This window comes from Chiloscyllium plagiosum, unplaced genomic scaffold (genome assembly GCF_037043375.1).
Source record: "Chiloscyllium plagiosum isolate Xiang-an unplaced genomic scaffold, Cpla_swu_hap1 HiC_scaffold_2, whole genome shotgun sequence".
Classification (NCBI taxonomy): domain Eukaryota; kingdom Metazoa; phylum Chordata; class Chondrichthyes; order Orectolobiformes; family Hemiscylliidae; genus Chiloscyllium; species Chiloscyllium plagiosum.
The window spans coordinates 140,008,771-140,024,062 of record NW_028270140.1 but is presented as its reverse complement, the minus strand read 5'-3'; the positions used below and the strand labels follow the sequence as shown (position 1 = coordinate 140,024,062).

At 42.7% G+C, this 15,292-nt stretch overlaps 1 protein-coding gene across 2 annotated transcripts in view; it reads right to left on the bottom strand.

Moving 5' to 3' along the window:
- LOC122557178 (15-hydroxyprostaglandin dehydrogenase [NAD(+)]-like) overlaps window positions 1-15,292 on the bottom strand; it is a 105,127-nt gene that overhangs the window by 67,209 nt on the left and 22,626 nt on the right. For both annotated transcript variants that reach the window (XM_087973830.1, XM_043704579.2), the window contains exons 2-3: window positions 10,790-10,913; window positions 126-232 (exon numbers count right to left, since the gene is read on the bottom strand). In XM_087973830.1, coding sequence (XP_087829956.1) covers window positions 126-232; window positions 10,790-10,913 — 231 coding nt within the window. The remainder of the gene's footprint in view (window positions 1-125; window positions 233-10,789; window positions 10,914-15,292) is intronic.

Genomic DNA, 15,292 nt, shown 5'->3' with positions numbered 1-15,292 from the left:
AGGTTAATGGGCAGCAATTGAAGGAATGATTGCAAGACAGGTTTTTCTATAGGTTTTGCTTTAAAGTCCCTGATTTATTCAGATAGACTTGGCAACGAAATGGCATTCCATCATACAATACTTACCAAGTTGACAGAAATGGTCCTTTCCCAGGAATTTTCATTGTTTATTCCAGCATTATTGCACAGTACATCTAGTCTTCCAAACGTCTGCACTGTTTGACTAAAAACATCTGGAAGAAATGGTGAATGGTTTTTGATTTGTTTGATCAGATTTAAAATTTGCAATTTCCCTGTAGCTTTCCACAATAGATAGACGTGGAAAATGTTTAAACTGCTGGAAGATTTCAAGATGTCATGAATTCATGTGGCTTGGGATTGCTTAGTATGCTGTTTTAGTTCAGCTTTAAGTGAAATTCCTACCTCCGCTGCAATGTGTGGAGAGAATAACAGGCTAACGCTTCACTTGTGGACTCTTTGTCAGTTCATAGAATCCCTACACTGTGGAAGCGGGCCATTGACCCATCAAGTCTATACCAACCCTCCAAAGAGCAGCCCATCCAGCCCCCCTACCCTTTCCCTGTAACCCTGCATTTCCCATGGCTAATCCACCTGGCCTGCACATCTCTGGACACTAGGGGCAATTTAGCATGGCCAATTCACCTAACCTACACATCTTTGGTCTGTGGGAGGAAACTCACGCAGACACGGGGAGAATGTACAAACTCCACACAGACAGTCGCTCGAAGCTGGAATCAAACCCTGGTCCCTGGTCCTGTGAGATAGCAGTGCTAACTACTGAGCCACTGTGCACCCATTCAGAAACAGCACGAGTGAATTCTGACATTTAATTGTCGGTTCTTCCCATACATCTTGAATGGACAGCATTGAGACTCCTGAACTTTCTGATCCACAAACTTTTCTTTCCAGCTTGCATGACTATTAAGGATATCCATTTAGGTTCCATACTCTTACCGCCTACCCACCGGAGGGGGCACAGCAAAGGTCTGAGCTCTCTCTCTCTATATCTGGGGGCCTGTTTCATTTGGATAGCTGCCTGGTCCCAAAAAACATCTGGAAGACAAGGTCAAGCATCACCTTGGGGCGACCCTTTAGCTCTGAGTTGTCAAGATGAACAAGTCGACCAGCCTGAAGATGTGGGAAGGAGGGAGGCCTATGTCTAGATGGGGTTGGTAGTGGGGGTTGGTGGGGGGGGGGTGGGCGGTGGCGGAGAGGCAAGGGAATGGTGGGGCTGGGCTGATAGAGAACCAGAATTGCTCTGGACTGGGCTACTTTCTCCCACAGACTAAGCAGCTCTGCCTGCACCTCACCAACACAAAACAGGATCTCACCTTTGGAGAATTGCCATCCAATCACCAGGTGAGGAAACAGACTCCACCCAGTTCTGTGCAACACCGGTGTTCAGGATCCTACATGGGTTTTGGGACTTCAAATTGCATTTTGCCTAGAACTAGTGTTTGACTCTTGACTCAAAGTGTTATTCCAAGCATGCTAGTGTTAGGTCCCAATTAACAGCACTTGGTAGGAATGTTTAGGGTATGACTGGTCTGTTACCAGTAGATAAGGGATCTTAACGTTCACCCACACTAAAGTTAAAGTTGGACTACAGGAGTTTAGTACCTGTACCAGGCTATAGTTTTTTAAAAAAAGCCACTTTTCTTTCTCTTTCATCATCCAAATCTCACTCTCACACTCAGAGACACACACACACACGACAAACACTCACACATACTCATGCACACACAGACAGATACCTGTGCATGCACATGCACGTATCGAGACAGGCATTACATGCATACACTCATGCATTCGCATATACTGGCATCATGCATACACACACACTGATAACACACATACAGACAATATAGACACAGATAATCTCACAGACATGTACACACACAAAATAAACATGATGAAGATTTTAATTCTGAGCTTATTTTAGGGTTTTCCCTTTCGTCAGTCAAATTTTAATGCAAGGGAATGATATTTACTATAAAACCAAGAATGTTTGTTGGATGAAAACAATAAATGCTGGAAATCACAGTGGGTCACATTGTATCCAAGGAGACAGAGCAAGCTAATGCTTTGAGTCTAGATGACTCTTCATCAGATGAAAAGTCATCTAGACTTGAAATGTTAGCTTGCTGTCTCTCCATGGATGCTGTGTGACCCACTGTGATCTCCAGCATTTATTGTTTTCAGTAGATTCCAGCATCTGCAGTAATTTGTTCCTAACACTTGTTGGATATTCCCTAGCCCATCATCTAGACCCAGCCATGATATCTACCTATTTCACAAGAATGGGATTTTGTTACTTATTTTTACCTGGTTCTAATTTAACAGAGGATAATCAATTTGTGACTTAGAAGTGAATCTGGATGCTGCTGTTTCAGAGCCTGGAGGAAAATCATGGGGAGAAAGTGAGGTCTGCAGATGCTGGAGATCAAAGTTGAAACTTTATTGCTGGAACAGCACAGCAGGTCAGGCAGCATCCAGGGAACAGGAGATTCGACGTTTCGGGCACAGGCCCTTCTTCAGGAATGAGCAGAGAGTGTTCAGCAGGAGAAGATAAAAGGTAGGGAGGAGGGACTTGGAGGAGGGGAGTTGGAAATGTGATAGGTGGAAAGAGGTCAAGGTGAGGGTGATAGGTCGGAGTAGGATGGAGGCGGAGAGGTCAAGAAGAAGACTGCAGGTCAGGAAGGCGGTGCCGGGCTGGAAGGATCCGGCTGAGACAAGGTGGGGGGAGGGGGGATGAAGAAACTGGTGAAGTCCAAGTTCATCCCTTGCGGTTGGAGGGTTCCCAGTCGGAAGATAAGATGCTCCTCCTCCGACCGTCGGGTTGTTGTGGTTTGGCGGTGGATGAGTCCAATGACCTGCATATCCTCGGTGGAGTGGAAGGGGGAGTTGAAATGCTGTGCCACAGGTTGGTTGGGTTGGTTCGTCCGGGTGGCCCAGAGGTGCTCTCTGAATCGCTCCGCAAGTAGGCGGCCTGTATCCCCAATATAGAGGAGGCCACACCGGCTGCAGCGGATGCAGTAGATGATGTGGGTGGAGGTGCAGGTGAATCTGTGGCGGATATGGAAGTTTCCCTTGGGGCCTTGGAGAGAAGTGAGGGGGGAGGTGTGGGCGCAAGTGTTGCACCTCCTGCGGTTGCAAGGGAAGGTGCCGGGAGTGGTGGTTGGGTCGGTGGGGGGTGTGGATCTGACAAGGGAGTCGCGGAGGGAGTGGTCTCTACGGAAAGCTGATAGGGGAGGGGAGGGAAATATATCCTTGGTGCTGGGGTCTGTTTGGAGGTGGCGGAAGTGACGGCGGATGATGCGCTGTACATGGAGATTGGTGGGGTGGTAGGTGAGGACCAGTGGGGTTCTGTCCTGGTGGCGGTTGGAGGTGCGGGGCTCAAGGGCGGAGGAGCGGGAAGTGGAGGAGATGCGGTGGAGGGCACCGTCGACCACGTCGGGGGGGAAATTGCGGTCCTTGAAGAAGGAGGCCATCTGTGTTGTACGTATTTTGAACTGGTCCTCCTGGGAGCAGATGCGGCGGAGACGAAGGAATTGGGAGAATGGGATGGCGTTTTTACAGGGGGCAGGATGGGAGGAGGTGTAGTCCAGGTAGCTGTGGGAGTCGGTAGGTTTGTAGTAGATGTCCGTGTTGATTCGGTCGCCTGAGATAGAAACAGAAAGGTCTAGGAAGGGGAGGGAGGAGTCCGAGACTGTCCAGGTGAATTTGAGGTCGGGGTGGAAGGTGTTAGTGTAGTGGATGAACTGTTCAACCTCCTCGTGGGAGCATGGGCTCAGTGCTTCTCCTGTTTCCTGGTCTCTGATTCAATTCTCTCCCACTGCCAGTCCTTGCCCACCCAAACCTTAACTCTCTACCCCTATCCTTAATCCTTCACATCACATCTTTCATACTTAGGAAACTCATGCAGACATGGTCAAAATATATCTTTTTTTCCCTTGTAGGCTCTGCAGATTTTCAGAGACTACTTCTTCATCCTTAATATTTCATTATTAAGTAATGCAGTCACATAATAACAGCACTCTCTATAAGCCTATTGACGTTTAGGGTTTTTGGACTTTCACAGAAGAGAACATCAACACCTCCAATAATTACTATCCCTGCCCCATTAAACTTAACATTACAACACACAATCAAAGCAATAATTTCTTGTGCTCCCTCCCCCAAAGTAATTAAATTTGTTCAAGGCAACAGGTATAGTTTTTCAATAAATATTGTTTCAAACTAACTGACATGTTCAACATACAATAAGCCATCACAAATGCAGCACAAAGCTGAAACTTTTGAACCAGCCAATTATTACTTCTGTCACTGCATCTCAGATCTCAGACTCAGATTTAAATTAACAGTTAACCACTATGATCATTGCTATGGCATCCAATGCATTTCCCTCCTGTATTGAAATTCCTGAACATATGCAGTTTTAAGCAAGAAATTCCACATTTTTGCAAGTAACACATTACCTCAATTATTTCCAGTTTTCTTGGAACTTAGCCAGCTGACTATTCCTTTGTGGACAGGTTTAAGGCTGCAGATTCTCTTCTGCTGCCTCACTTGCCTTGAATTGCTGACCTTAGGTTAGAGTGATGCTGGTAAAGCACAGCAGGTCAGGCAGCATCCGAGGAGCAGGAAAATTGACGTTTCAGGCAAAAGCCCTTCATCCTCCATTCCTGATGAAGAGCTTTTGCCCGAAACATCGATTTTCCTGCTCCTCAGATGCTGCCTGACCTGCTGTGCTTTTCCAGCACCACTCTAATCTAAACTCTGGTTTCCAGCATCTGCAGTCCTCACTTTTGCTTAGTTGAATTGGCGACTCCCTACTCTTAGATCCCTCAGTCTCCACCATCATAGTGCAATTTCTCGTTGAGAGGGGTCCTCATAGAAACCTACAAAATTCTAACAGGACTAGACAGGTTAGATGCAGGAACACCTCCTGATGATGGGAGAGTCCAGAACCAGGGATCATAGTTTAAGAATAAGGAGTAACATCTAATCATAGAAGCATAGAATTTACAATCAGAATGAGGCAATTCAATCCATTATATCTATAGCGACCTCTGAAAGAGCTACCCAGCCAGTCCTATTCTTCAGCCTTATCTCCATAAGGACTGAGATGAGGAGTAAGTTCTTCACTCAGAGTGTGGTGAGCCTGTGTAATTAAACTACCACAGAAAGTGGTTGAGGCCAAAACATTGTGTTTTCAAGAATGAGGCAGACGTAGTTATTATGGCTAAAGGGATATGACGGAGTGGGGGGGGGGGGGAAATAAGGCTTTTGAGCTTCGCTGATCAGCCATGATCATAATTAATAGAGGAGCAGGCTCAAGGGGCTGAAAGGCCTACTGCTACTCCTAACTTTTATGTTTCTGTAACATTCTACTGAAAGCATGCTCTTCTGCTGTAACATAGGTAAGTGTTAGTCCAGACACCTACGTGCCTGAAGTTAGTTGCATTAAATATCTGTTGGATTGTTCAACGTCTTGATGTCAACATTCAGCTTCTTATGGGAGATAACATAAGCATTGCAGCATCACTTAAACCACTCTGTTAGAAGAAAATGCACAATACCCTCCATAACCTCCAAGTCCGGAAATGGGCATTGCAGAAGTGCATGTCCACATCATAAGACTGCCAGTACCACAATGATGAATTATTTTATTGCGCCCTTAGACTTCTGTACATGGTTCAGATTTATGACTTGTATAAAGTGCTACAAATTAGAAATTCACTAGGGATAGTAAATTGAATAGGTAGGGTTCTGAAGAATTCTTTTTGAGCTGATTTAAATAAATGATCTTTGAAAATGGTGAAGCAACACAAATTCAAAAGCCCTTGTACGATATCATTAGACTGCACTGGCTCATCCCATTTAATTCTTGCTTTTGGGACCAGGGTCGGGTTTTTCTCATCGTGCTTCGCTGATGGCAATATGCTTCAGATTATATATTAAACTAGTATTAGAATATGCATGAATCACTCTGAAACTGCCCAACTCACATAACTTTGAAATTCAAATCTGGCTGACGCATTTTGTCAACCAAATTAGAGAGGGATTGCATCTGAATTGAATTCATAATGCCAAGATTTGATCCAAGACCCTTACATACTGGGGCTGCCACCCCTTAAGGATTGGCCTGATGTCCCAGGAATTGAAGATCAAATCTTCAAGACAATGCTCTGTGTGCAACACCGGAGAAAAATCTCAGGCACACTAAGAACAATTTTTTTTTGGTCACTTTCTTTGAACATTTATCTTTGCTGGATATAAAATAATATTGGGAGTGGCTAAAATGTCAGTTTGGCTGACACTCAAGCACCACCTGATTTGGTAATGACTCTTTCTGCTTTCTGATTGGTTTGTAAAGACTGCATGGCACAAGGAGGCGTATTTAAGACCGAGATGAGGAGTAATTTCTCTCTGAAGGGGGTACTAACTTTATGGAATTCTTCACCACAGACAGCTGTTGAGGCTGGATCATTGAAGTAGTGAAATTATGTCATTCATGTCACTGAGTGAACAAATAGTTTAACATCTTATCTTAAGATATGCCACAAAAAAGGGTGCAATATTCCCCTCGTATGGCATTGTAAGTGTTGGTGTGCATCTTGTGCTTAAAGCTCTGAGGTAAGCATAAAGCTTCTGGCTCAGAAGAAAATCTGCTAAGCACTGAACCACACTTGGTACTCTTACAATACATGAAAAACAGTCGAGATAAAACTGAAACAAGCACAACTTAGAATATGGTTAGACCACTGAGCTCGCAATCCTTGCAGTAGACAAAAACACACAATTACCTGGGAAAGTGATTAGAATACAGTGCAGTGAGGATAACAGTGGTTTTGAGAGCATTGCAGAGAATGACTGACACTTGCCCAAGCTTGGTACAGAAAGGGCTGGTCATTGAACTGTCCAGTTTAAGAGAAAAAGTTCTAATCTGCTAATTAGAGAGAGATTATAATGTGGTTGATCGGCACTGATATGTCTGCCTCCATGGACTGGATTGCTTCAATGTACTCCAGCCTACATTATTCGACCATCTTGGATTCTACCATGGGGTCAGAACATTGGATGTCTGTACTGTGCTCTCAAAGCTCCTTGACTCAGCTAGACTGCTCCAATACTCAGTCTGCTTCTGTTGTCTTTATGTTATGAAGAGTAGCTATTATAAAACTCTCAGTAAGTCCGATAAACATGAGCATTCTAATACCCAGAATGCTGGTAACAGCTCTCTGATACGATTCTTCCATTCCTCTCTTTTCATAGCTTCAATAATATGTGGCTGTTGCTGTCAGAGTTACATCAACACAATTAACATATTCATCATGAGTACAGTTTTAGGCCCCTTATTTAAAGAAAGGTATATTTGCACTGGGGATTGACCAGAGAAGATTCACTAGTCAGATCCAGTGTATGGAGAGACTATATGATAAGCAGAGATTGAGTAGATATGGGCCCGTACCCATTGGAATTTAGAAGAATGAGAGGAGACTTTATTGAAATATGCAAGATTCTTAGGGAACTTGACCAGATAGTGGTTCAGACGCCTTGTGGGAGGCATGATGTGGAGGTGCCGCTGTTGGACTGGGGTGGACAAAGTTAAAAATCATACAACACTAGGTTATAGTCCAAAAGATTTATTTGTAAGTACTAGCTTTCAGAGTGCTGTTTCCACCTGAAAAGGTTCCACAACACCAGCCTGCTCCACAGCTACCTGATGAAGCTACTGCTTCCAAATAAACCTGTTGGACTATAACCTGGTGTCATATGATTTTTAACCTTGTGGGAGAGTCTAGGACCAGAGGACATAATCTGAGATGAAGGGGACACATATTTAAGACAGGGGTGAAGATGAATTTTTCTCTCAGAGGGTACTGATTTTGTGGAATTTTTCAGCACAGACAGCTGTTGAGGCTGGATCTTTGAAGTATGTTCAAAACAGATATTTAATCGGGAAAGAAATCGGGTGTTATGGTGAAAAAAATGTGGAGTTGAAGATTATCAGATCAACCATGCTCTCATTGAACGGCAGAGCAGATTTGATGGGCTGAATTGCCTACATCAGCCTCTTACATATAATGGCCTTATCATTTTTGAATCCAAGTACTTTGAAACAATTATTACTCTTCTCAAATTGTCGACCATTTTAGTTATTCTACTTTACCTTAGCTGGCTTTTTCTCATTATACTCTGGTATATTTCATGGAAGAGCTAATTAAGTTGTCTTTATTTCTGCTATAAGGAATTTGTATACCTTGCATATTTCCTATTTGCTTTCAGAGACATTATGAATAAAGAGTCTATCATTTTTGTACAAATAATTGTTCCTGCAAGTTTTGTAACAAAGCGAAACCATAGCAACAACTGTAATTGTTCTCTGCTCCTTTCATTCCTTTTACTGTGACAACCTTGTCCCAGTCGGTTATGCAGAAGTCAGAAAGTTATGGGCATGAGCTACCAATTCAGAGTCCAGAATCTAGGCTTTCACTGTGCTGCAACACAGAGAGTGTGCTGTAGTCTAAAGATGTGCAGGTTAGGTGGATTGGCCATGCTATATTGTCCGTCATGGCCAGTGGTGTGCAGGCTAGGTGGGTTAGCTATGGTAAGTGTGGGGTTATGAGATAGGGTGATGGTCTGAGTCTGGGTGGGATGCTTTTTGGAGGGTGTTGGGATTCAATGGGCCGAATGGCCTCTTTCTGCCATTCTTTAATTGCTGGGGTCCTATTTGTCAGATAAAATGCTCAACCTAGACTGTGGTTGTGAATGCATATTCTGCGGTGCTTTTTTTTGTCATAAGAGCAGGGGAGTTCTCTGGTGTCATCACCAATATATACATTCATCAATCAACAAGACACCAAGGACCTGATTATCTGCTCTTCTCAGTTTGCGAGCTTGCAGGGTTCAAATTGGCTGCTGTGTTTTTGACATTACTAGAGTTATATGACTGCATTTTTGGAAGCCTTCGGGCGTCTTGATATTGTGAAAGGCACGGTATGAAATTTCTTCCTCCTAGCATATTGAGGTAAATTGACACTCTCTCTTCTCTTCTGTTATAAAATGCGTTGGAACAATATTTTGCGCAAAGGAAACAACTTTTTTTTAATCGAAATGCCAGTAAATGCATTGGGACTCCATAAACTCACAAGTCGCTCCCATTGTTCTTGAATTATTGGAGAATAGTTGTAGAAGTGAAGATGGAAGTAAGTAGAGCTATTCTCCCCATCAAATTCATGCCCGCATAATGGAAGAACTATCCAATGAGTCACACTCGTCTGCTCTTTCTAGGCAAGTTCCTCCTTTTCATGCAAGCCTCCAATTTCTTTTAGAAAGTTCCTGCTGAATTTGTTTCCACCACCCTGTCAGTCAGATCATTCCAGATCAAAACAAATCATTGTATTCAGACTAATAATTACTTCCTCAGCCTGATGATTGGACTTCAGGATCTTGAAATGACATTTAAGTTAAAAAACACATGATTATTTAGCACCCCTGCTTTAAAGTTCGCTTGAGATGATTTTAATGGGAAGTGGATCTTTTAAAATAGAATGTTCACGACTTCTGCTGAAGCCAAATGACTGATGAAATGATTGCGGTGGTAGGGAGGGTTTATCAGGTGTGAAAGCATTGTCTTCAAAGCCAGCCTCCCTCTGCCCTGAATGCAATTTTGCTTTTACTAGTATCATTGATAACACTTCCACCCACTTTATTGTTGTTTCTAGCTCAAGTTACAGTAACCATTGACATTCGGAATAAAGGCGAAATACTGGAAGTGCTGAGATCGTGTGATACCATCTAAGGAGATGACAGCTAAGCAAACAGCCCTTCCTCAAAGTTGAACAAGCTGTTACAGCGAGACCAGGAAGGCTGAATCAACATCTCTATTTTCAACCTCTGCGATTAGCTGTGAGAAGCATTCAAGTTCTTTTTGAATATGGGCTCAAATCTCTCTTCAATCAAAAAGCAATGAACTATTTCACCAGAAACATTAAGGACCCATTTACAAAGTTTTATTGAGTGAATAAAAGAGAGCAAATTTAACACTTCCACATTCCTGGGAACACCACTACTTTGGCTGTGCTTTTCTTAGCCTCACACAGGATGCTCCAAGACCCTAACCTTAACTGTACACACTTCAGATAATTGGCAATTCCCCATGTGCGAGGTGAGGAGATTAGTCTGAATACAATGATTTGTTTTGATCTGGAATGATCTGACTGACAGGGTGGTGGAAACAAATTCAGCAGGAACTTTCTAAAAGAAATTGGAGGCTTGCATGAAAAGGAGGAACTTGCCTAGAAAGAGCAGACGAGTGTGACTCATTGGATAGTTCTTCCATTATGCGGGCATGAATTTGATGGGGAGAATAGCTCTACTTACTTCCATCTTCACTTCTACAACTATTCTCCAATAATTCAAGAACAATGGGAGCGACTTGTGAGTTTATGGAGTCCCAATCATCATATGATATTAACTGCATTTTTTGCCATTTGATTTACCAGTGTTTAGTATGATTAATATTAATTGTGTATTTGTGATGAGGTGCAGAAGCACCAATCATGGTTCCATCACTATGAGAACAGAGCTGTTTCTTGGAGTTAGCTACTTCACCAACCTCCACATATTAGCCCAATCTGATATCATGGCGTAAGCCAAAGACAATGACAATGCTACATAGAAAGAGAGAAGTAAAGTATAAATATTGGAAGAATGCACTTAGATGTAAAGTAATTAAACTGTAAAATAATATTCCTACTGACCTTTCAGTTGGGGCAATGATGTGACATCGCAGGTGATAAAGGAAGTTCTTCCAGGTCCATATCTCAAGTCAAACTCTGCTCTAGTGATTTCACCTTGTGCCTGGTTGATATCGCATATAACCACCTGAAAAAAGTGAAAAATAGATCCTTATACTGCAAGATAAAGCTGCATAATGAGATGAGAGACAAATTACTCCAATAACTCATTGCATATTTAATGTTCAGGATGGTGTAAAATTTTCGAGTTACTAGTCCTGAAGAAGGATTATACAGGTTGTTCTGCTATAATGCACGTTTTGTTAACACAAATTCACTGTAACACAACTGACGAATTGGGGACACTGTTCTAAAGCATGAAATTTTAAAACATGTATTGGTTATAATGTGATTATGGTTGCATTAATTTAAATGGTGCTGCTATTTCACAATTTTCTTATAACACGGGATTGCACGAGAATGGAGCTACTGCATTATAGCAGAACTGACTGTACCTGAAACGTTGTCTTCTCCACTTCCTGATGCTCCCTGGCTTGCTGTGTTCTTCCAGCCTCATGTTTGTCTATTCAGCCCATTTAGTCCAAACTACCCTTCCAAAGAGCAACCTACCCTTTCAACCCTTTAACTCTGCATGCCCCATAGCTAACCCACTTAGCCAGCACATCCCTGGACACTATGTGCAATTTAGCATAGCCAATCCACCTAACCTGCACATCTTTGGACTATGGGAAGTGTGCACAAAACCATGCAGCTACCGAGAGAATGTGCAAACTCCACACTGGCATTCGCCCGCAGGTAGATTCAAGCCCGGTTCCCTGGCGTTGTGAGGCAGCAGTGCTAACCACTGTGCCACCCAGGAAAGAACAAAAGAGCATAGCTCCTCTCAGGATGCCCAAAGGTGTTTCATAGATGATGGATTGTTTAAAATCTGTTTGCAATATTGTAAACCATTACAAAGGTTAAAGAATATCCATTCAGGAGTGAACTCTGAGGCTGAGTGGATTTCCGACAGACTTAAATGAAAATAGTATAACATTTTGTCATTTTACAAAGCTTTACATTTTGTATCAAGGGCTTGAACACTTATGTTTCCATAGAGTTTGAAGACAAAACTTTAGATAAGCATGATTTAATCATCACCTTTTGCAACATTAAGAGCATAAGACCATGGGGTATAGGATCAAAATTGGGCCATTCGACCCATTGAGTCGGCTCTGCCATGGCTGTTATGTTTCTCAACTCCATTCTCCCGTTTCTCTGTGTAACCTTTGATCCCCTTGAGAACAAAACCTATCCATCTCTGTTTTAAAGACAGTCAGTGTCTTGTCCTCCACAGGCTTCTGAGGCAATGAGTTCCACAGATTCACCACCCTCTGGCTGAAGAAATTCATCGATTCAAAGATTCATACAGCACAGAAAAGGCCCTTTTCCCCATTGAGTCTGCACCAACATAAATAGCACAAAGTGCACTAATCCTAATTTCCTGCACTTGTCCCAGATCCTCGAATGTTACGACATTTGAAGTACTCATCCAAATATTTTTTAAAGGTTGTAAGGTTTCCAGCCTGCACTACCTTCCCAGGCAGTGCATTCCAGACTCCCACCATCCGGTGAGTGAACAAGTTTTTTTTTCCCAAATTCTCTCTGAATCTCATGCCCCTTACCGTAAAATTATGCCCCCTCGTAATTGACCGGTCAACCAAGGGGAACAGCTGCATGCTATTCACCCTGTCCATATCCTTCATTATCTTATATGCCTCAATCGTGTCCCCCTTCAATCTTCTTTTCTCTAAAGAAAACAATCCAATCCTGTCTAGTTTCTCCTTACAGCTCAATTTCTCTATCTCAGGCAACATCCTTGTGAACCTGCTCTGTACCCCCTCTAATGCTGTCACATCCTTCCTGTAGCGAGATGACCAGAACTGCACACAGTGTTCTAGCTGTGGCCTGACTAACACACTATACAATTCCAACATTACCTCCTTACTCTAATACACTGTGCCACGACTTATGAAAGCAACTGTCCCAAAGGCCTCCTTAACCATTCTATTCACGCGCTCTACAGGCTTCAAGGATCTCTGAATAATTACTCAAAGTTCCCTTTCTCCTCTCAGCTACCTGGTCTCCCACCATTCATTACATGCTCCCTTATCTTGTTTCTTCTTCCAAAATGCATCATTTTGCACTTATCAGGGTTAAATACCATCTGTGACTGGTTTGCCCAACTGACCAATCCGATATTTCCCTGTAACCTACAACCATCTTCTTCGCTATCAACCATTCTACCGATTTTGATGTCATCTGAAAATTTGCTTAATATTCCCTTCACATTTTCATCTATATCATATATATACATGTGTGTATAAAACAACAATAAGTGTCTCAGTTCTGATCCTTGAAGCACACCGCTAGACACTGGCCTCCAGTCACTTGAACAGCCTTCTACCATTCGCCTTTGTGTCCTATTACTAAGCCAGTTTCTGATCCATCTCGCCAAGTTTTCCTCGATTCCATGTGCTTTAACCTTCTCGATCAGTCTCCCATATAGGACCTTGTCAAAGTCTTTGCTAAAGTCCATATAAATTACATAGAGTCATAGAGATGTACAGCACAGACTCTTCGGTTCAATTCATCCATGCTGACCAGATAACCCAATCTAATTTAGTCCCATTTGCCAGCAGTTGGCCCATATCCCTCTAACCCTTCTTATTCATGTACCCAGCCAGTTGCTTTTTAAATGTTGTAATTGTACCAGCCTCCACCACTTCCTCTGGCAGCTCATTCAATACACGCACCACGCTTTGCAAGAAAAAGTTGCCCCTTAGGTCCCTTTTAAATCTTCCTTCCTTCATCCACCCAATTGATCACATTTTCAAACATGCTATCAAATTTGTTAGGCATGACCTCCCTCTGACAAAGTCATGCTAGCTATCCCTAATTAACCCATGCGTTTCCGAGTGGATATTAATTTGCTCCTTCAGAATTTTCTCCAGTAGTTTCTCTCTCGCTGACACGAGACTCACCAGTCTGTAATTTCCTGCTTCATCTTAACCACTTTTCTTAAAAAGTGGAACCATATTATCTGTCCCCCAGTCCTCTGGCACTTCCTCTTTGACCTGAGCGGAATTAACCCTAACATTTCAAGAACTGAAAACACCAGCCACCAGTATGTTAGTTTCCTTTATTGCAATCACTAAGAAGATTTCAGATTGCAATGTCATGTACTTGGAGCAGAGCTGATACATATTGGGCAACAAGTCTTCTATGCATCAAGAACATCCAAGTCAGAAGAGATGAGATATACATAGATTGAGAAAGAGTTTTTACTGGGTGTATTCCTCTGTACTAAGTCAAGGAGTGAAATAAGATGGATGTTGATCACTGCTTATTCATATCAATAGTGCTCGAGCCTGTCAACACCAGAGAATGTTGCTGAGTCTGAAGTAGAATAGTCTGCTTATTTTAAATTATGTTAGTGAGGGACAAGAGAAGGGCCAATTGATGAGGGAGTGAGTTGTAAATCTATGAAGAAGTGAGTTGGGTTCAGATTAGCATTAAAGCATTCCCTCAAGAAACTAAAAGATATGGAATCCTGGATGTTTTGACCAGTGTTGGGAATACAGGGAAGAAACACACTGTTCAATCCAACATATCCATGTAAGATTTATGCTACACACGTTTAGAAATAAAAACAGAATGCTCCTTCTCATCTCAGTTCAAAAGGGTTGTCTCTTCATTCTGAAGCTGTACCGTTGGGTCCTACTCCCTCCTACTTGTGGAAACACCATCTCCATGTCCACTCTATCCAGACCGCTCAGTATCTTAGTGGGTGGCATGGTGGCACAGTGGTTAGCACTGCTGCCTCACAGCGCCAGAAACCTGGGTTCAATTCAGGCGACTGACTGTGTGGAGTTTGCATGTTCTCCCCGTGTCTGCGTGGGTTTCCTCTGGGTGCTCCGGTTTCCTCCCACAGTCCAAAGATATGCAGGTTAGGTGAATTGGCCATGTTAAATTGTCCGTAGTGTTAGATAAGGGGTAAATGTAGGGGTATGGGTGGGTTGCGCTTCGGCGGGGCGGTGTGGACTTGTTGGGCCGAAGGGCCTGTTTCCACACTGTAAGTAATCTAATCTAATCTATCTCCACTCGTGCTTTTATAATTTGCTAATAAATATGCCCTTCAATTAACAGAAAACTCTGTCAAAATCACAAAGTAATGGTGAATACTAAAGTATGACAAAGCATTTGCTTCCTATTGGATAAGGAAATCAGGTCTAAAGAATCAGGGGAATTATGTAATGCAGGAAAAGGTGCCATTCAGCTTGCTCAACTGTTCAATCAGTCATGGCAAAAATCATTACTGCCTTGGTGTCAGAATTTGCCCAAGTCTTGTAATTAACTATAATTTCTTGCAATTTTCTGAATCTGAATTCAGGTGGTTATTGTTTTGAATGATGGAAGTAGAAACTACAGCAGATATGTTGGCTACATGTCATGTTTGGTATGAAT